Source organism: Gobius niger, assembly GCF_951799975.1.
Source record: "Gobius niger genome assembly, chromosome: 8".
Taxonomy (NCBI): Eukaryota; Metazoa; Chordata; class Actinopteri; order Gobiiformes; family Gobiidae; genus Gobius; species Gobius niger.
In genome coordinates this window covers 6,880,484-6,903,386 of record NC_136859.1, presented here as the reverse complement: position 1 = coordinate 6,903,386, position 22,903 = coordinate 6,880,484, and the positions used below count along the sequence as shown (strand labels likewise).

General features: G+C 41.0%; 1 protein-coding gene across 1 annotated transcript in view; it reads left to right on the top strand.

The window, feature by feature from the left end:
• The window catches only part of LOC306966811 (uncharacterized protein), a gene marked incomplete at its 3' end in the record, with an annotated part of 49,372 nt that overhangs the window by 3,232 nt on the left and 23,237 nt on the right, over positions 1-22,903 (top strand). Inside the window, exons 3-15 of the mRNA XM_079561627.1 lie at positions 374-478; positions 872-976; positions 2,140-2,244; positions 2,372-2,430; positions 3,494-5,267; positions 6,120-6,284; positions 6,890-7,060; positions 8,281-8,454; positions 9,986-10,162; positions 10,832-11,008; positions 11,678-11,854; positions 12,035-12,211; positions 13,522-13,958. Coding sequence (XP_079417753.1) covers positions 374-478; positions 872-976; positions 2,140-2,244; positions 2,372-2,430; positions 3,494-5,267; positions 6,120-6,284; positions 6,890-7,060; positions 8,281-8,454; positions 9,986-10,162; positions 10,832-11,008; positions 11,678-11,854; positions 12,035-12,211; positions 13,522-13,958 — 3,803 coding nt within the window. The remainder of the gene's footprint in view (positions 1-373; positions 479-871; positions 977-2,139; positions 2,245-2,371; positions 2,431-3,493; positions 5,268-6,119; positions 6,285-6,889; positions 7,061-8,280; positions 8,455-9,985; positions 10,163-10,831; positions 11,009-11,677; positions 11,855-12,034; positions 12,212-13,521; positions 13,959-22,903) is intronic.

The window sequence follows — 22,903 nt, the reverse complement described above, 5'->3', positions numbered from 1 at the left end:
GCTACAAGCAGAGCTAAAACTATTTCTGGTAGTATTATCAGTATTAAGGAGTGGAGGGCAAACTCCACACCGCAAAAACGTGATTAAAACACATGCAGGTTTTTGCATGTGCTCCCATCGCCACCCACAGTAGCAGAAAATATTCCAGTCTGGTACAGTCTGTAGAAGGTAGAGCTCAGGGAAGGACCACTGCTGTACATAACATCGCCATGGGAGTCTGTCCAGCCCCTGTCCAGCTACTGCTCTAGGTGTGCGTCAGCGCAAAAAGTCTAGTCTATAGTGTACGTTTAGAAGCACAAGATCGGGCCCAGTATGTCTGATGTAGTATTTTTTTGTATTTTCTGCATTGATGTCAAATCTGGTTTTGTTTTAGAGAAAGAGCAGCGTCTCCTGTGCCCAGCTGTGTGTCTCTGAAGAGTAACTGGTCCAAGCTGGGTCCTCCAGACTTTAGCATTGAGCCTGGTCCTTCAGAAACACTGTAAGTCTCCTTTATGTTGTTATATAATTATTAAGCTCACTGAGTTAAATACTGTCCATGTCCAGAATATATCGATGGATCCTGCTCTCCCGCCAGTATTAAAGGGATAGGCCACCGTTTTTACATACTGAGATTCTTACCTCAGCTTAGACGAGTTCATTTGTACCCGTCTGATCTTCACGCGTGCCCTCAGTCACGTAGTCACAGCACATGCGGCTTTATATTGCCATGGGAGTCTGTCCAGCCACTTGCTCTGCTAGGTGTGCGTCAGTGCAAAAAGTCTATAGTCTATAGTCTACGTTTAGAAACACAAGATCAGGCCCAGTATGTCTTATGCAGCATTGTCTGTATGTTACTACTAATGCATTGATGTCAAATCTGATTTTGTTTTAGCAAAGGAGCAGCATCTCCTGTGCCCAGCTGTGTGTCTCTGAAGAGTAACATGTCTAAGCTGGGTCCTCCAGACTTTAGCATTGAGCCTGGACCTTCAGAAACACTGTAAGTTTCCTTTATGTTTTTATGTGATTCCTAAGCTCACTGAGGGCCAGAAACTTCTGCCACGCAAGATGTTGGTTAGAAGTTGATATCTTACATACAAACAATGATGCGCCAGTGCTTTTGCCGGTAGCCTGAGGGCGTTACACCGGAAAAAAAGGGTGAAGCTGAGGCGCGGTGAGCTACAAGCAGAGCTGACAACAAGCGCTTTGCTGCTTCCTCTTCGCTGTCTTCTTCATGTCAGGAATAGGCCACCGTTTTTGCATACGGAGACATGTTCTTACCTTAGCTTTGACGAGTTGATGCGTACATGTCTGGTCTTTACGCGTGCGCTCAGTCACAGAAAAAGACTGAAGATGTTGTTAGCATTTAGCCTCTCCTCCTCTCCTCTGTGGGGCCAAACAGGGGTGAAGTTAGAAGCTACCAAGCTCTACCACGTTTTTCCCTATTTAAATGCGGTTTCATGAGTAGTTACACAATCCAAGTCACACAAAATTAAACATGTCGATTTCCTGAGCGGATAAAAAGAGGTCCTATATTGTAAGGCGTAATAATACCTTAGGAATACTTTGACTTTCCTGCGCGGGTGTCGAAGGTATTATTACGCCGCCTTACAATATAGAACCCCTTTTTATCCGAAAATCGACATGTTTAATTTCACAACACATCTTAGTATGGCGCATCTTCTTAGGCTCTCGAAAGGACAAACCACAAACTCTTTCTCCCACGTTGAGTTAAATACTGTCCTTGTCCCGCATATATCAATGGACCCCGCTCTAGCACCAGGATAAAGGAGTGCGGGGGCAAACACCATGCTGCAGAAACGTAATCAAAACATGTGCACGTAAACAGGGGCGGCACGGTCGTACAGCGGTTAGCGCTCGTGCTTCACAGCTAGAAGGTCCTGGTTTCGATACCCACCTGGACGGGGCCTTTCTGTTTTTTTTTCTTCCTTTTTTCCGTCATGGCGACGTGAAAACAGGCAACAACCTCCCTCTCTCTTGCTACAGCTGCACTTACTTACTTGTACTGCGCTAGGTATGCGTCAGCGCAAAAGTCTTGTCTAAAGTCTGCATTTAGAAACACAAGAACAGGCCCAGTATGTCTTATGTAGCATTTTCAGTATTTAAAAAAATGCATTGATGTCACATCCGGTTTTGTTTCAGAGAAAAAGCAGCATCTCCTGTTCCCAGCTGTGTGTCTCTGAAAAGTAACTGGTCCAAGCTGGGTCCTCCAGACTTTAGCATTGAGCCTGGGCCTTCAGAAACACTGTAAGCCTCCTTTATGTTGTCATACTTCTTAAGCTCACTGAATGTTTTTGAAGGTCTTGTTTTCGCCTGTGATTGTTCCACATGCTTAAAAAGCAAATCTTGCTCTTTCTGATATGTATATTTACAGAGAGAGAGGACTGCTTGAAGATGATGATTCAGAAGTGGTTCATGAACTCTGTCCTTTATGTAAGACCAAATTGAGTGATCCTGCCTGGACCAACTGTGGGCATTGGTTCAATAGACCTTGTGTTATATAATGATGAGAACTGACCGCAAACTTTTTTTTACAAGTTTGCATGTTTATCAAGCTCCACATGAAGTGCTCTGTACACTCAGATAGAAAAATAGAAAAAGGCAAAGACTAATAGAGTAAGAAAACGGAATCAGGGAGAGAGAGATAAAGGAGGTGAAAAACCTGTGCACGAGGAATTAACCTGCTGTTTACACAAAATCAAGATCTCTACTTAACTCTAGCTTAAACTAATCCATAAATGTTGTCGGCGCATCTTTATCGATAGATAGATTTACAAGTGCAGTGGCGATTTGTCGCTATTGACAGAAATTCTTCCAAATTGCCGCCTGTCGCTTTGGTTACAGCTTTACACTTTTAACATTTCCTCAGTGAGCTTCACGATGTCATCACAGAAATGGTTTGTTCTTCTCAAACGTGTTGAAAAGTATCTCTGAAGACGACCTTATGAAGCTCATGGAGAAAATGCCAAGAATTAAGGGCGGCAATTTTGAAGAATTTAGCATAAAAAACATATCTGGAGTTATTTCATTAATAATGTTGAAAATAAAGAAAATCCAAGATGTAAAGAGTCTGTCCAAACTTTTGGCCTGTACTGTATATGAAATCAATACCAGCTTTAAAAGTGTGTGTTGCTTGAATAAACAATGGTTCCAACACCTCGAGAAATCAACTTTGATTCCTGAAGACAACAACAGAGACCACTATAAATCATTATCACATTATTACCGCAGTGAATAAAGACATTTTTCTGTTCCTTTTAATTTTTTTTATTTTTTATAATGGTTGTTGTTTTGTGCAGGGAGTAGTAGAAAAGCTCATTTATCAAGGCATTAATCAAAATACTTGGCAGAGCTTTATGCTCAACAATAAACTGAAGAAATTGTGTGAATTAATTTAATCCAATCAGATACAATTAACATATGAACAAGAAAATCAATTCCAATTGTAACATGTACATGTCTAAATTTAACAAATGCTTGTAATCTTTCTGTCTAGATGAACATAAGCAGAGTATGAAGCGGAGGTGTGAGAATGTGACTGAAGGAATCGACAGAGAAGCTCCTCAAACTCTTTTAAACAGCGTCTACACAGAGCTGTACATCACAGAGGGGCAGAGGCCGGAGGCTAATGTCCAACACGAGCTGAACTGGCTGGAGACCGTTACAGAGAAGGACACTCTCTCAGACTCCCTGACCATCAAGTGCAGCGACATCTTTAAAGCCCTTCCTGAAGAGCAGCGTCCCATTCGGAGGGTGCTGACCTGTGGAGTGGCCGGAGTGGGGAAGACCTTCTCCATACAAAAGTTCACTCTGGACTGGGCTCAGGGCTCAGAGAACCAGCAGCTGGACCTGGTGGTGCCGCTGTCCTTCAGAGAACTGAACCTGTTCAGCAGGGAGTGCTACAGTCTACTAGAGCTCATACATTTGTTCCATCCAGCGCTGAAGGAGCTCACAGCTCACACTCTGGCCAACAGTAAAGCCGTGTTTATCTTTGATGGCCTCGATGAGAGCCGCCTGCCTCTTGACTTCAGCTGTGAGGTCATCTCTGAGGTCAAACAGGGGTCAGAGATCGGCACCCTGTTAGTAAACCTCATCAGAGGTGATCTGCTTCCTGCTGCCCAAATATGGATCACCTCCCGACCAGCAGCAGCCAGTCAGATTCCAGCAAAGTATATCGACCGCGTCACAGAGGTGCGGGGCTTCATCACTGACCAGCAGAAAGAGCAGTACTTCACAAAGAGGTTCACTGACCAACATCAGTGTAAGACAGTCCTGTCCCACATCAGGACGTCCCACAGCCTTTACGCCATGTGCCAGGTCCCAATCTTCAGCTGGCTCACAGCCACCGTCCTGGATCACATGTTGAGATCCGAGCAGCAGGAGGAGCTCCCTCAGACCCTCACTGACCTGTACGCTCACTTTCTGATAGTGCAAACCCAGAGGGGGAGACTCAAGTACCCACAGAAACTGTCAGAGGAGTTCTCTGAAGAAGGCAGGGGACTGACAGGGGCAGACAGAGACCGGCTGCTGAAGCTGGGCCGACTGGCCTTTGAGCAGCTAGAGAAAGGAAACATCATGTTTTATGATGAAGATCTGGAGCAGGTGGGTCTGAACGTCACCGATGCAGTGGTTCAGGCTGGAGTTTGTTCAGAAATCTTCAAAAGAGACTGTGTCATCTTCAATAAATCCATCTACTGCTTCATTCACCTCAGCGTTCAAGAGTTTCTGGTTGCAGTTTATTTGATGCAAAGTTTCATGAACTCAGAAGTCATGAAATGGTTTCTGGGAAGTAAGAGTCAGCGTGCAGCAGTCAACATTTTTCTCAGAAAAGTATTAAAAAAATCTCTTGTGAGTAAGAATGGCCACCTGGACCTGGTTGTGCGGTTCCTCCATGGTCTCTGTCTGGACTCCAACCTGAAACTCCTACAGAGTCTGCTGGGTCCAGTGGAAATCGACCAGGAAATGAGAGAGAAGATGATCAATAATCTGAAGGAAATGAATGTGAAGGATGTTTCCGCTGACAGAAACATAAACCTCATCCACTGTCTGATGGAGATGAGATACAACAACCTTCAAGAGGAGATCCAGGTGATCTTAAAGTCCAAGAGGGACTCATCAAAGAAGCTCTCCGATATCCAGTGCTCAGCCTTGGCCTACATGCTGCAGACATCAGAGGAGGTTATTGATGAGTTAGACATGAGGAGTTACGATGTTTCTCAGCACGGGAGAGAGAGACTAGTACCTGCTGTGAGGAACTGCAGAAAGGCAGTGTAAGTACCATGAGGCTTGCTTTCTGTGTGATGTCAATATTTAAAACAGTGGTTAAAATGTGGTGACCTAGAGACCCTTTCTAGCCAAACAGAGATATTTGTACATGAGTTAATTTCAGTGATTTGAAAGTGAGTAATATCGACTGTCACCCTCATTAGGACTATCTAGTTAATATGCTTAGTTCAGGGTTCCCTCAGTTATGTGCAGGGGTTAAAGTGAGCGGGAACGGGCTGGAACGGCGTTCCGCACATAGATATAATAAAAATGGACTCTGGAAGAGTGAGGAGTGGTGTGGAGCAGGTTATGCGCAGGAGCAGCAGCAACACAGGCTATCAGTGTCCCTCCTGCCGTCTCTCTCTTCTCCTCCTCCTCATTGTTCATAAACATCGCGCTGCATTTACAATAGCCTACTTTTTACATATAAACAGGAACCAAACTGCTTATTTAGCCCCTGTAAGTTAAACGCTGTCCTAAGATGAAGAGTGAATAGCAATGTTTTCTGTGTAGCACCAGTATCAAAGCCTGGCCATGCTCCTGCAATTTGACCACCACCAGTGTGCCTGCCCCCCCACACCACCTCCCTCCCCTCCAAGCGCCACAGGAATAAGTATAGTCATATTGTGTATCCAATAGTCTAAGCCTATAGTTTAGATTATTATTATAGATTATAAGGACATTAACAAAAACAAATAAAAAATTAAAACCCGACCCAAACCACACTGTCATGCATGACATCTCGGCCCGAGCCAAAAATCTTCTCTCTTTAGAGCAGACACCCCTGTTTTTTGTGTTTTGCTTCGGATGGACCTTTCTGTAATGAATACTAGTATGTTATATTTGTGCTTTTGCAGATTGACCCATGGCTTGTCACAAGTAAACTGTGAGATCGTGGCGTCTGCTCTGAAGTCTGATCCCTCTCATCTACAAGAGCTGGAGATGATCTCCCTCGACGAGTCAGTGCTGAAGATTCTGTGTTCTGGACTGGAGAGTCCCAACTGCAGACTGGAGGCTCTGAGGTCGGATTTTTTCTTTTTCTATTAATTTGTGTAAAATTTCGTGTGTTTGTGACTTCATGCAGGGCAGCTCACTGTAAACACTGCACTATACCCAGATTAACAGAAATGGGCACAGCATATTCTTGGGCCCCTTGTTTAGCTGGTGGATAGCACCTCTGTAACCGTCCAAGAACCTTTTAAAAACAGAAACATAAACTTCTTTTTGGTAATGGAGCATCTAAAGATAATACAGTCAGCATTTGGAGAGCTTTTATTTGAGGCATGAGCTGCATCAGCATTTCAATTTGGTGTTATATTATTGTGTGTGTGATCAGTCAGTCCAGGACAGTTCTTAACTCTTCTCATTTCTGCCCTATAGCATTATCATTAGGTAAGGAAAAAAAGAACAGGCGGTGTCCAGAGTAGGCTAGAAAGGAGGTCCTTCTTCACAACTTTGGGGCAAACTTTGTTCAGACGCTCAGGGGGTATGTTGCACAGGACGTCAACATCACATGATATGACTGTGGTTGAGCAATTTTTAGAATATTCCTACGGTTTTTTTTATTACTTTATCATTTCATATTATAATATTATAATTGAGTCTAATTGTTGCTTTCTTGTTTTAGACTGACGTGGAGCCAGTCAGAGACCAACATAACACCGCTAGTTTCAGTTCTGAAGATCAACCCTTCACATCTCAGAGAGCTGAGTCTAACTCTGACAAACCTGAAGGATTCAGGAGCGGAGCCTCTGTGTGAGTCCATACAGAGTCCAGACTGTTCCCTGGAAAAGCTCAGGTAGGTTCACTGTTTGTGGATGTTGGTGGAAGCAGAGGGAGCGAGGGCTGAGAAGGGAGAGCTTTCTAAATAAGAGAGACATTGACTATTTAGACTCACAACATTTTAAAAACACAATGTTCACCTTAAATCTATGTGAATATGGACATGCTGCACCTCATTATGAAACTCTGAACCTGGAGATTTCAATCACTTCAGAAACATGCTTTTTATTGCAAAAGCAGCAGTATGCTAATGCTAGCAACAACTAATCAAGGCTGGGGCAGAAATCAGAGGGTCATCTAAAGTAATAAAATAATATCGGCCACTGCTGGAGCACTGCGGTGTCGGATATTGTTAGATACTCAAACCCCCAGTTTCAGGGTCGAAAGAAAAAAACTGGATCATGCATCTCTGTTATTTGTTCAAATTCCCACTGTCATGCATTCCATAATTATACATTTGCAACTGTAGCAAGTTGAAAAGATTTTGACAAGTGCACATCACAGCAGACTCCACACAACATGTAATCAAATAATAATTATGGCCTTAATTCACATTTAGTCATTGTGCTAAAAAGAAAAGATACAGTGCCATCTGAAAACCAACAGAAGTCAATCAACTACTTTGGTTGTTAATCGAAAATGCTGTGATTGAAGAAAATTAACATAATGTGCAACCCTACGTGACAAGTGTAGTGTCAATTTTCGAGATTGCTCTATTTGCCCTGGAGTAAAATTTGTCTTGAAATTTGTTTGAACAAGCATTTGCATATGTATCTCCATATGCAAATATTGTTCAAAGATGCTCTGTCTGTTCAGAGCCAAGACACAGTATTTATACAGTACATATAGACTGCATGAGCACTTTTAGGAAGACGTGGACCAATGGGGTAAAAGGTCAGAGTAGTCTTAAGTCAAGATGCAAAGATGAAATGAACAGATACAGCAGATACAGGAAGATGACTGGTTATCTTGAAGGAACAGATGATGTAATGGCAGCTGTATGCTGCATAGGTCACTGTATGTAATACTCAGAAGTAAAGCACATGTAGCTTAATGAGAGGAATAAATGGTTCATATTTCTTAACAACATTTCTTTGGCAAAATTTTGCCTGTAAAAGTGGGTCAAAAACATGGCAACCATATACATTTAGGCCTCCATCCTACGCATCCATCTGTATTCATGTGAGTCTCTTTCTTTTTTGTGCAATGTAATAAGCAATACTTTGTTTATTTCAGGTTGATTAACTGCTTTTTATCAGAGATGAGCTGCTCATTCCTGGCCTCAGCTCTGCAGTCTAACCCTGCTCATGTGAAAGAGCTGGATCTTAGCAGGAACAACCTGCCTGACTCAGGGGTGGAGCTGCTGTGTGGATATCTACAGAGCCCAGGCTGTCACTTGGAGATACTCCGGTCAGTTCTGTGATGCCTGCTTTAGTATCAGTATTTATTTATTTCGCTGATCGCTGATTTCGGCTAAATATGTCCATAATAGACGAGCAAAACTTCCAGGAAGGTTTCGTGTTTTGAAGTACAACTTACACTGTTTATTGTTCCACCAAAAGACGGAAAAGCAGTTCCGCCTTGACGTTAATGTTAAACCTAGGCAATTATCTTCAGTCGAGCACATGGCTCATTATGCAGGTTAAACAAAGTACTGCGCTGTAGAAAAAAAACATTGATAATGTTCTGGGGTCTGTCAAAAATAAAATAGCTTTAGTTTTGACATAAAAAGTTGCATAGTTCACCTTTAATACGTCTTTTTCCCATAATAATGACATGTTTGGTCTGGTCAAGTTAAAGCCACACTGTGTAGAATTTTACCCGATAAATAAAATTGAAACACAAGCATTTATTTTATGACAGATGTTTTCATATTGAAAAATGCTTCCTAAATGTACAAACAAGGGGAGGGCGGGTCATAACTCGACACCAGTGGTACCTGTTAGCTGGATATTTAGTTTCAGCTGTTTTAGATCTACATAGCCTTTTCTAACCAATAAAGTGTAAGATTTATTTATTTATTTTAAGTTTATTTGAATAGGGACAAGTATGTCACATAAACTCATGTTACATACTACAACATAGATTGATTGATTGATTTGATTTATTTGAGTCATTATATTTACATTATTTACATTATTTACATTACTTTACAGAACAGAAAAACTCAAAGGGAGTAGGCCGAAGCAAGAAAGCTTATAGGTGCCTACCCCGAATTCAAGATTAGTTTTACTTTCCAGCTGCAGTCCCCAATGGGGTGATAATAATAGTGTTACAACACACATTACAACACATTATTACTTAGGTTGTTATTGTTATTATTGTTTTCATGTTTCTTTCCCATTCACGAAATACCATAACCAGTCATTACTTATAAAACCCTGTCACCATTCTATTGATTTACATCATTCTTTCAAGTATTGCATTTCTTATATTTTTTTATAATATACATATATGTGTGCATACATACATAGACATATATACACACACACATATACATACATACATCACTGATGCCTTGTATTTTACTATTTTCACCATCACCTTAACAATGATGATGATGATTGCATTTTCCAAAATATCATGTTTCTTCTTGCTGTCATTCCCATTACCACATTGCCATTGCAATAGTGGTTTATCTACTTATTTATTTGTTATTATAATTATTATCATTATTACTTTAACTTGTTTTAGATAGATAGTGGTAAAGATGTGTTTAAGATTACTTCCAACCTGCAAATACCATAATTCCTGTCTTTAATGTTTGTCTGTCTGTTGCTGTCCAGTGGTCCTGGATAGGGGATTGGTTTCTTTACTGTACATATGTACATTGTGTATTTACCTTTACTGAAACAAATATTATATTTTGGGTGTAATTTTCTCTTTAGTGAGAGAAACAGTGGCAAGTCCTTGTTCCAGTAAGTGTTTCTTATTCTTTCAGACTGGAAGAGTGCAATTTGTCAGAGTCCAGCTGTTCCTCTCTGGCGACGGCTCTGGAGTCCAACCCCTCACACCTGAGGAAACTACACCTGAGTGGAAACGGCAACATAAAGGACTCAGGAGTGAAGTTTCTTTGTAAATATCTGAAGACTCGAGTCTGTCGACTGAAAACCCTCAGGTGATTGTAAACATTTCCTCTGCTTTTATAGGGCATAATGCAATCAGTAGAGCCACATCACAATATTTGACAATAGCAATTTGACTCATTACCTCACATCAGATTTAGTACATATTTCCCGTAAACTTTAAAGGGGCTAGATGCAAGTTAGCCATTTTATACTCAATACTGCCACCTCAGGTCATACGTGTTACTGCACCTTCTATATTAAGCTCGTGCGTGACGGCACTTCGGACCCAAATTAACACCTTTTTGAACAGGTCTGGGCTCATTCTACACATTAGGACATTGTTGGAACATGTAGGGGGAGGAAAATACATAATTTTTACATTTTTAAACTCTGTATTGTCCCTTTAAGAAAATCATCAGGAGTTATTTCCAGATGCTCTTGGCCTCTGACTAGTTTGCAACCTTTACGGTGACTTTTGTCAATGTAAGTTTGCATAACTGATAACTTTGCTCAAGATTCCTGTTAAGCAATTATATACTACTCTGCTACACGGATGTCGTTAGATCATTGTGGAAAGTGACCCCTTCTCTCCGTGGTCAGTTTGAGTAATGTGGTGCAGTAACACAGTAGAAATGGCTCCGTTGTTAGGTTAGTGTTAAAAAAGAAACAGATTCTGCATACAATTACTCTAACATGAGGTTCTGTCACATTTATTACAGTGTGAAGTCCTGCAGTTTGTCAGAGTCCAGTTGTTCCTCTCTTGCCTCGGTTCTGATGAACAAACCCTCACTCCTAAGTGAACTTGAGCTGACGAACAACGGCGACATAAAGGACTCAGGAATAGAATTTCTTTGTGGATATCTGCAGAGTCCACACTGCCGACTGGAGACTCTCAGGTCTGTGCAATGTCAAAATGTTCCTGGTTGAAAAAAGACAGCTCAAGAAAAACTTGTTGAAGAAGGTGTTGAATACAACATTGTGAATAAGTGCAATGTCAGTAGTGGGTAGGAGTCATGCAAAGTCAAAGCAATGAATTATGTGAAGTTAGCATTGTAGTATTTAATCCAGTGATCAGTGAGGCTTCGTCTTAGTTTTGCTGGACCCTCAGTGCTACCTTTAACTTCGTGGGTCACGGGGCCACAGAGTTAACTGTTTCAAATTGACTTATCTTTTAGGGTTCCACAGGGCTAAATCTTGGGACCCCTTTTGTTCAATCCGTACATGCATTAGGTCAATTAACAAGTGTTTTTGCACATAAAAGAATATAGCTTTGTTATGTTTTTGGCAAATGAATTTCGACATGACCAAGCAATGTGCATTATTTGGCTGTTTAGAAATACCCCAGCCTTGGCCTTTCTCGTAATAATGACTGTACAAATCACAGGCCTACTCTCTGTGCATACACAAATATTTACTTCCACCAGTATGAAGTGCATGAAATTACTATAAATCAACTTTACTCACAGTGTAGCCACTCAATGACTTTAAATGTATTGTTTCTGTGCAGGCAGGGGAGAATGGATTGTGTTCCGTTTGAAAGTAAATGTATATTTTGTTCTACTCAGACTGGGAGGATGCTGTTTGTCAGAGTCCAGCTGCTCCTCTCTGGCCCTGGCTCTGAAGTCCAACCCCTCACACCTGAGAGAACTAGAGCTGAGTAAAAACCGGGACATAAAGGACTCCGGAGTGGAGCTTCTGTGTGCATCTCTGCAGAACCCAGACTGTCGACTGAAAAAGCTCAGGTATTTTGATGTTGGGCTACTTGTCTAATCTAAACAAAGCAAAACAGATACTAGACCAACACTTCATAAAACGCCTGTGCAAGTAATACCATTTTTCAATACATTTTAATTACTACAGCCAACAATTCCAAAAATTATACTATTGAGAAAAGTTATTCCTGAATAATTTGTTTTATCCAGGCTGGAAGAATGCAGTGTGTCGGAGTCTGGCTGCTCCGCTCTGGCCTCGGCTCTGAACTCCAACCCCTCACACCTGAGAGAACTAGAGCTGACAAACAACAGTGACATAAAGGACTCTGGAGTAGAGCTTCTTTGTGGATATCTGCGGAGTCCAAAGTGTCGACTGAAAAGGCTCAGGTATGTCTAACCAGTGGCGGTGCTGGAAACTCCTTTTATTACTTAGACAGGGCCTCTTACCAGCTGCCTTAAGCTAACAATACACTGGAGGACAATCTCTCTTTTTACATAGGGCTGCCACACATGATTTGCAAGAGTATGAAAAGTGCTGTATAAATAAAGTTTTGAATGATTGATAAGACATTTAGACTGAGCTTCATTACATCAAAAGTAGTTCTCGGTCTGTGGCAAGGCAAGTTTATTTGTAGAGCACAATTACACAATAAAGTCAATGCAAAGTGCTTCACAGTTGCACAAAATTACACAAAAAGAGATCAGATCAAATCAATCCATATAACATAAAAATTAATTAATTACAGTAGAAGAGCAAGAGTGCTGATATAATTCTTTCAGTTGTCATATACACGGGTAAAAACAGTTTTCAGCCTGGATTTGAACATTGTCAGAGTTGAGGCCTGTCTCACATCCTCGTGAAAACTGTTCCAGATTTTAGCTGCGTGAAACTGAAACACCCTCACAGTGTTTATTATTGACTCTGGGAACCAGCAAAAGACCCCACCCTGAACTTCTCAGAGTCCGCAATGGTTCATCTGGTTCACGGGCACTATGTATGTGTTTTTTTAGGGCCGGAACTTTTTTCGATGAATTCCAATTAATTAATTACATAAGGTTTAGTGCGATTAAATATATGAATTGAAATTAATCGCAGTGAACTTTCAGATGAGTTCAAATGCAGGAAAATACAAAGAAGCATCTAAAATATGCCTCTAAAAAATAAATACAACCTCTAAATACAACCTCTAAATAAATAAATGTGATTAATTACAAAGGCTGTAAGTAACTTGATTTAAAAAATTTAATCAAATCCCACCACTAGTTTTTAGTTTTTTGGTGATATGAGGTTTGTGACCGAATCAGCTCTTTAGAACGGCTCCTTTTGCCACAAGTGAAAGTTTTTTTTTTAAATGTCTTGTCAAGGCAGTAGTAACCTCTTTTCATTAACCGTGGGTGGCACAACTTTTTATTTACATTTTATTTACATACACATTTACAATTACATTTTTATTTACACCCATTTCAAAGGTTCGAATGAATCGTGTTATAAGCATTAATAATCGATCTATTCTAAAGGAGGTTGATAGGAAGCATACTTGCCCTACCTCCTTCGTCACTGATGGGACTATTCAGACCCAGGGTGGTGCTGGTACTCGGGCATTGATCACATGACCCCCTATATCCTGGGATAGTAAAATGTATAAAATGCAAAGGGTTGATGTTTAACATATTAAATTCTGCCTTCCCTCTTTTAGACTGGATGGGTGCAGTATGTCGAGGTCAAGTTACTCCTCTATTACATCGATTCTGAAGTCTGGGTCAACATCCCTGAAAGAGCTGAGTGCGACTGTCACTGGAAATGCATTCTCTGAAGACCTGGATCAGATTGGGAACTGTCATCTGGACGTTACTTTTAAACCACTTATGGTCTATGGTGCAGCCTACAGTGATGAACATGATGAATACCCTGATGATGACTATGATCATAGTGATGACTATGATGCTGACCATGGTGATGATCTTGGTGATGACCAAGATGCTGACCTTGATGATAACTATGATGCTGACCTTGGTTATGACCAAGATGCTGACCTTGGTGATGACTACGGTGATGACTACGGTCATGACTACGGTCATGACTACGGTGATGACTACGGTCATGACTACGGTGATGACTACGGTTATGACTATGGTGATGATTAAGGTGATGATTAAGGTGTTTAGGGGTTTAACAGCACACTCGGATGTATTGAACCGTTTCAGTTTAGCACTTTCAATTCAGTCCGTTTTGATAAAATCTTAGTCCATGTATTTACTATCACAAGCTTAAAGGGGACATCTTATGCAAAATTGACTTTTGTGAGCTTTTTAGCTGGTTAGGGTGGTTTACCTGTGTAGTTAGGGTACTTGGAGTGGTGCCTTTGTGTGCAATCTGGAAATCTTTGTGCACCTATCTAGACAACAGAGGTTCCGCTAGACTTTTTTTTTGTCGGCCACTTTGGCCGGCTGGGTCGTAAAATGTCGGCCATTCGCAAGAATTACCGGCCATTAAAAAATATATACATAATGAACGTGGCTTATTATGAATAACAATCTACATTTAGACAGAGCGCTACACGAGTGCATTAGTGGGTCCCAAAACACGGCTATTTCTAATTAAAGACTGACATGAGAAAAATGTAGCAACAGCGAAAATCCAATCATGAAGTTGTGCGCGTGGAGACGGTGGAGAGCAGCAGGTGTTGCTCGGATATACACCACTCATATGCACTTCAACTCAGACAGAAAGTAGCCGATATCTACGACCCTAACGCTGTCCTTATCCAGGTCTGACCAGCTGCACAGCGAGGGCTGGGCTGCAGATGCCCTTCCGCGCTTTTACGTGGCTTCAGGTGTAAAATAGTGATTAAATCCCTCACCACTGAAATATTGTGGAGAGACAAATCGACAGCACTAAAGTCACAAAAGTCAGTCTCGAGCGATTCAAAACGGACCCAGCGCTTTAGAGCGGCTCCGAACACCGGTAACTAAGCCGAGGCGTCTGCGCAGACCGACCGAGGGAAGCACCTCCAAACCCGACCACTCTCCCAGGAAGAGCTGCTGTGAGACAGCGCGTCAGTCTGACTGAACACATGCGCGTTTCAAGAATATCCTAATCAAACGTATTAGCTGCTGAGTTCTTAACACACTTACAGTGCCTCTCGAAAGTATTCATACACCTTGAACTTTTGCACATTTTGTCATGTTTAAACCCTAAACATTAAGATTTTATTTCGATTTTTTTACTGAACGTTCACACACAAGAAACAGACAACTGTGAAGTGAAAGCAAATTGATACATGATTCTGTTATTTTTTTTAAAAATAGAAAACCGAAAAGTGGGGCGTGCATACGTATTCATACAGATGAATGAATACTTTGTGAACCCCCTTTTACTGCAATAACAGCAGCAAGTCTTTTGGGTCTGACTCTACAAGATTTGCACATGTAGAGACTGACATTTTAGCCCATTCCTCTTTATAAAACAACTCAAGCTCTGTCACATTAGAAGGAGAGCGTTAGTGAACAGCAGTTTTCAGATCTTTCCACAGATTTTCAATAGGATTTAGGTCAGGACTTTGACTTGGCCATTCTAACACATTAATATGTTTTTATTGAACCATTCCATTGTAGATTTATCTTTGTGTTTGGGTCATTGTCCTGCTGGAAGGTGAATCTCCGCCCCAGCCTCAGTTCTCTTGCTGACTCCAGCAGGTTGTCCGCCTAAATGTCCCCGTATTTGGCTCCATCCCTCTTCCCCACTATTCTAACAATCTCCCCAGTCCCTGCTGAGGAAAAGCAGCCCCACAGCGTGATGCTCCCCCCACCATATTTGACACTGGGGATGGTGCACTCAGGACGATGAGCAGTGTTAGGTTTGCTCCATATATAACGTTTTGCATTTGGGCCAAAAAGTTACATTTTTCTCTCATCTGACCAAAGTTCCTTCTTCCACATGGAGCTGTGTCCTCCATATGACTTCTAGCAAACTTCAAACGGGATTTCTTATGGCCTCCTTTCAATAATGGCTTTCTTCTTCCACTCGTTCATGAAGGCCAGATTTGTGTAGATACTACTTATAGTTAACCTGGCTAACGCCAGGCTGCTGTGTGCGCTCGAATTATTTCGAACTGCACAACAGCCTGGGGACCATGGCCGACATCTCCGGTGGATTTGGGAACCAATCACAGAGCGAGGAGGGACGGCAAGACGATGACGCGCTATTCGAGATATGGAAGCTTGTAGTTTATTTACGGATAATAAAAAAAAAAGTTTATTTACGGATCCAACGTGACAGCAGCAGACACGATGGTATTTTTTGATCAAGCTTTAGACCTTGTTCTAAATAGTTTATATTCAAAAGTTTACAGCGGGTACGTCATACGTCATCTCATACGATGATACGATTGGCCATGGCTACGTGCAGACGCAAGAGACTTTTTTTTTTTTCGTATCGCCCAATAAACGAGTATGGACGATCGTAAACCACACCTCTCCTACGAGAAAATGAATTGGTGGTCCCCAGACTAAATATCACTTGTGATTTTAGTCTGGTGTTAGCCAGGCTAACTTATAGTTGTCCCACGTACAGATTCCCCCAGCTCAGCGGCAGGACTTCACAGCTGCTCCAGAGTTATCTTGGGGCACTTGGTTACATTTCTTACCAGTGTTCTCCTTGTTCAGTTTGTTAGTTTACGTGAATGGCCATGTCTTGGTAAGTTGGCAGTGGTGCTATACTCTTTCCATTTCTGAATGATGGATTGTACAGTTGCTCCGGGAGATGTTTAAATCTTGGGAAATGTTTGTATAACTTAATGCTGCTTTAAACTTCTCCACAGCTTTATCCCTGACCTCTCTGGTGCTCCTTGGCCTTCATGATGTTGTTTAGTGACCAATACACTCCGACCACAGCTCTGAGGGCCTAAAAGAACAGCTGAAATTATACTGAGAGTAGATTACACACAGGTGGCCTCTATTTAACCGTTAGGCCAAGGTGTGAACATTCTGGAGTCATTAGGAATGTTATAAAGGCAATTTAATGCACTCAGAAAATGCTGTATGAATACTTATGCAAGCCCCATTTTTCACTTTTCTATTTTTTGAAAAATAACGGAATCATGGATCAATTTGCTTTCACTTCAGAGTTGTCTGTTACTTGTGTGTGAACGTTCAGTAAAAAAATCAAAATAAAATCTTTATGTTTAGGGTTGTAAACATGACAAAATGTGCAAAAGTTCAAGGTGTATGAATACTTTCGAGACGCACTGTATATAAAAGTAAATGTACCTGTAGTTTTCTTGGAAAATGTGACGAAGCACGAAGAAAAAGCGTTACGTATCCAGACAGCGATGATGGCGCTTCGACTGCGCTTTGTAAAACGGGCTAAAGGCGTAAATCAAAACCTTTTTGATAGAAATATTGAACCTTTTTTAATATTTAGGCCTGTCTCGAAAACACTTTGTTATGTTAGTCACTGACTTAGGTGACATGTTTAATATATTTTTCTATATTCTCTCTCCATATTTTTTTTACTGTCGGCCAATTTGGCCGATGGACATAATTTTTACCGGCCATTTGCTTTTCAAACCAGCCAAAAGCTAACGGAAACCCTGCTAGACATATAGCCCTGCCCCGGGCCTGCCTACCCAAGACTTGCTCTCACGTAAATTATCTTTTGAAAATGTGTTCATGATGTTATAGTGCGCATCTAATGTATGTGTGGAATGGATGATCACAAAATTACATAATGTGTCCTTTAAGTGCAGTGGAACAAACACTAACACTACTGAGTGATACACTGTTCCAAGCTCATTTTTGGTTATCAGCGCTATATCAAAGTCAAGTAATAACCTATGGTAACAAACTGCTTCCATTTTGCCTTTTACACAAGAAAGGTCACTGTATGTTATCGCTTTAGTAAGACTCTTATTGTGAAAGGGTCAGACAGCGACAGAGCGTCACATCACAACAGCTTTGTTTGTATACTTTATTGTCCCTGTAGGGAAATTTGTCCTCTGCATTTAACCCATCCTTCGATGCCACTGGGGCAACCCGTAAGGAGCAGTGGTCGACGGCCGTGCCGCGCCCGGGGACCCATCTCCATGATGTGGAGCCAGGCTGATGGTCAGAATCACCTGGCTGGAGGATTCACCTATTCACCTATTGCACATGTTTTTAGTGGTAGGGGAAACCGGAGTACCCGGAGGAAACCTACGCAGACACGGGGAGAACATGCAAACTCCACACAGAAAGGCCGGGACCTTCTAGCTGTGAAGCGGAGGCGCTAACCGCTGTGCTACCGTGCCGCCCAGCAGCTTGACAACAGACATTAACAACAAGCCTTTACCAAACTTAGTGTTACTATTTTACTTTTACTTTCTGGAGCTTTGTTGTGTTTTTTAATGTATAAAGTTAGTTTGCTGAAGTTCTAAGTCTATTTTTGCTGTGTTGATTATCACAAAGTTGAATGAAGTAGTATATTCATTTAATATTTTTTTCTTCAGTGAGAAGATCCAACCATGCATAGACCATCTTTCAACTTGTCTTAAACTTTTGATCAGGACTGTGCAAGGATTATGGACCATGCAAAGTAATTTTACACTTCTTAATGCAAATTATTAAAAAATGTAGTGAAATGTTAGCCCTTTACGGTGCTACTCTTTTCGCATTCATGGAAAAGCCCGTCTTCAAATGCACTTTTTTTTCACTACACATTTTTCGCTATTTTCATAAAAAAAATCAGCTTAAAGCAGAGTTTGCATCTTAATTTGGGCGCAATGAATTAATGTGTTTGTCAAAGAGGTCCTTGGATGGTTTCATATCTGAAGCGCAAATGAAGAAAAATAACAACATTAACAATGCATGTTGTGGTGTTCTGGATGTGGTGCTTTAAATCTGTATACGATGCTCCTTCTTTATATATAATCTGCATTTTATTTCCTTTTTGAACAAGCTATCAACATGATGTTTCATGTTTACAGTTTGCCAATGCATCCTCGTCCTGTTGTGCTCTGACTGTCATCACTTTAATCAAATGATATGCATTTGTTCTGTTTCATGATGTTATATTTTTTTAGCTTGAAAGACGAAGTGAAGTACTTCAAGTGTCATACACAATTGTACATGCAGCTAAAATCTGGAACAGTCTTCATGAGAGACAGGCCTCAACTCTGACACATCCAGGCTGAAAACAGTTCTTTTTACCCGTTATTTTTATGTTGATGTTTTATGGAATGATTTTTATCTGCTTTCTTGTAATTTTATGCAACCGTGAAGCACTTTGAATTGCCTTGTTTATGAATTGTGCTCTACAAATAAACTTGACTTGCCTTGTCAACAAAATTAGATCAGACCTAGTCCTTAACCACTGTGACTCTCCGAGTGCTTTTTGGAGGCAGGGGAAAACGCAAAAGAGATAGACCCCGCAAAATCAAAAGTTGCAACGTTAAGGATAAGTCACTGATAAATGTAACATTTAAAGAAGAACTAAGCAACATGTTTAACTTAAATCCTTTTCATTGTCCCTCCATACAAATGTTGCTGGGATGACGGGGGGGTCTTTCATCTCCCCCTGGTGTCTCTGGCCAGAAATCCACAATTACAACTTTACTGCCTCCGGCTCGGAGCCTCCAATACACACTAATAGAATCACGAAGAAGCTATCAGGCTAACGGGCAAAGCTAACTGCGGGCTAGCACCACTTAAACAGTATTTACAGCCAAGTTTGAGTGAATAAAATGATCTCCATTGTGTAGTGGGTGTATAATATCTCTCTCTCCCGTTGTATTTTTACTTAGTTCTGCTTTCAGCAAAGATCTTGAGCACAATTCCTACACCACTGACTGTAACCTCAGATCTCTCATTTAACCAGAAAACCCTAGGGCTATATTTCTCTCTCCACAGATCGTTTTGAGGCCAGTTTACTGAATATTCCCTGTGAGTGTCGAGTGGCCAGCTTCTCTTACATACAGGTGAGTGGGAGATTAATATTTGAGTTGAACTGCGATACTCTGAAGTGGAGCTCTGAGTGCAGACCAGAATACAAAGGCAAACGGTTCATTATGTTATTTAACTGCAAGCTAAAAGGGCATTATCGCAAAAATATATCTTGCAAAGAAGTCACCATCTGGATCTGGTGTAATGGGTTCTCCTTTCTGTTATTTCAATGTATTTTTAAAAGCGATTATCCATCACTGGACCCCAATATGAGCTGTTGTATTGGTCATGGTGTCATCCATGACATAGGCTAAAAGTGACAGCTTGAAAAGTGGAAAAAAAAAAGCCTGTACACTGACTCAAATTAACTGCGATTTTGTGAAAATGTTTCTGATCTTCCTCAGAGCATACTTTCACTGAGTACGCCACTCCCATGATTGGTGGACTTATGCAGAAGGGAGAAGAAGGAGTTTGGCGCATGTGTGAATGGCCATTACATTTATCAGCATAAGGGAAAGTATGTCTATTTACATTTGTTCCACATCGGAGAAAAAACTTTGTATCACAGTGTTGATTCAGGCCAGTTGGCGTTAAAGTTTGAAGCTTGAGCAGGAGTTTCCAAACTTAGACTTACAGATGGAAATGAGCACGGCGCTAAATCTGGTGCAGCCATCTTTTAATGCAGGCATGTCCAAAGTGCGGCCCTCAGACCAGTTTTTTCCTTGTTTTATTGGCACACATCACCAGAGATGGCTTTTGTTTTTACTGCAATCTTGATGATTTCACACAATTAAAACCTCATAAGGCAACATTTACTGTGAGACAAAGCTAACATTATGGTTCCAAGTCTAAATAAAGGTGTGGGGAATGGTTTAAATCTCTATTAAATACACCCAGTTGGATGTTTGAATGCACTGACCACCGATGTGTGGCCCTCTGTGAAAAAAGTTTGGACACCCCTGTTTTAATGCAACTGCACATTGTCCCTCATCCATCCATTCATGCATCCATCCATCCATCCATCCATCCATCCATCCATCCATCCATCCATCCATCCATCCATCCATCCATCCATCCATCCATCCATCCATCCATCCATCCATCCATCCATCCAGGAGGCATCCGAAACAGATGCCCGAGCCACCTCAGCTGGCTCCTTTCGACGTGGAGGAGCAGCGACTCTACTCCGAGCTCCTCCCGGGTAACTGAGCTCCCCACCCGATCTCGGAGGCCACCCCCCTGATTGTCCCTCAAACAAATAAATAAAATACAATAAACTTTTCAGGCCGCGACCCCCAAAATGTCCATGCAATCCGGGATCCTCACTGTAAAAAACTAAGACCATAGATCAAAGCAAGTAAAAAAAAAAGCAAAACATGTGTAATATGCGCAGGCACAGTGTCCCCACGTGAGTTCTTCCTGGACAATAAGATCGGCGCTGTACTTCCTGTCTCCTGTCTTTTATATTTCTATTTTGTATATCTTGAAATCATCTTGTGACCCCCAGCTCAATCCCTGTGACCCACACTTTAGGAACCACTGCACTAATGCATAAATATGTAAGCGCTGTCTTTGTAGGAGCCATTTGTTGAAGTTTCCTCCTCTGCTTGTTATAAGTTTATGTTGTAAATGCTAAATCCATATATCATTCTAGACCCGTGCGCTGCTACTGTATAGCTATCGTAACCTCATGACTAAATCCACAGCGGGATTTTAGAAGATAAATGACATTCTTCGTTGAACATGCATTAAGTGGACAAAATACAGGCTGTTTCCAGTTTGGTTCAGATGAGTTTTTCTTTTAAATTGTGACAAGGAAACATATAACTTGAAATGTTCATCTGTGACTTTTAACCTCTTACCACCCGCCAAAACCAAATCCATTCTCTCCTCTTTGCCATTGTCGTCACTTTTTATTTCCCTTATGTGTTTTTGTCACTTTTGAATTACTTTTTTGCTGCTCTTTTGTCACTTTTTTGCTGGATTTTTGTCTTTTTTTGCTGGATTTTTGTCACTTTTTTGCTGTATTTTTTTTTTTTTTGCTGTATTTTTTTTTTTTTTTTCTGCTGGATTTTTGTCTTATTTGCTGGATTTTTGTCCCTTTTTTTGCTGGATTTTTGCCTTTTTTGCTGGATTTTTGTCCTTTTTTTTGCTGGCTTTTTGTCACTTTTTTTGTTGAGTTTTTGTCATTTTTGTCGCTTTTTTTCGTCACTTTTTTAGCTTTTTTTGTTGCGTTTACATCCTCATTTTCATCTCGTTTTTTGCCTCTGTTTTGAAGAAGCTTTTAGATTTGGAGAATTTGGAGAAAACATGTTCAGGTGGGAGTTAAGAGGTTAAATGATGTAAAAAAAAAAAAAAAAAATCCTCTGCTTGTTTTATTCCTTGCAATCTTGCATTAACCCTCACATCCACAAGAAAACCCACATAGTTTTAGTTTTATGCTTCAGTTATGCATCTTGTTCTCGCAGGTTTAGTCACGTTCAGGTTCAGGTCTATTTTGTCCTTGTTTGAGACCATTTTGGGACTAATTTAGTTTTATGTCTTGTCTTAGTGGTTCTGAGCAATTGCAAAAATAGAGATGGCGCCGTTGAGGTTACTATCATGCATCATCCCAGCTGTGATGCTCCAGAACAGCCTCCAGGTGGCAGCAGACAACACAGGAATAGACTTTTCTGGAGAATCGAAACTGAAAGTCAAAACCCCATTTTGATTCTTGGCGCAGTGATGCTGCTGCTCTTCTACTACTCCGTGATAGTTGTTTTGATTTAATGTTTTTGGTAAGTATTTTCTTCCTCTACTCCGCAACTTTAATGCAGGCAAATGAAAGAAGGCAACTTTTAATGCACCATAACCTGCAGCAGAGTTCAGTAACCTTTCTTGGAGTGCCGTCATTATTTTCTTATGGGTGTCACTTAGTCTTAGAGGAGAAATCACTGGTGTGTCACTGTCACCACTATATGATATTTCTTCAACCATAACCGATAGGTCAACTTATTTACCATTTATTGCAAATTCCTATGTTGTTGTTGTTGTTGTTGTTGTTGTTGTTGTTGTTGTTGTTGTTGTTTTTGTTGTTGCAATAGCTCCCTCTGCACATCATTGTTTGTGCACAAATCCATATCGCTCTCCTCAATGTATTTTTTTTTAGATTTGGTTTTATTT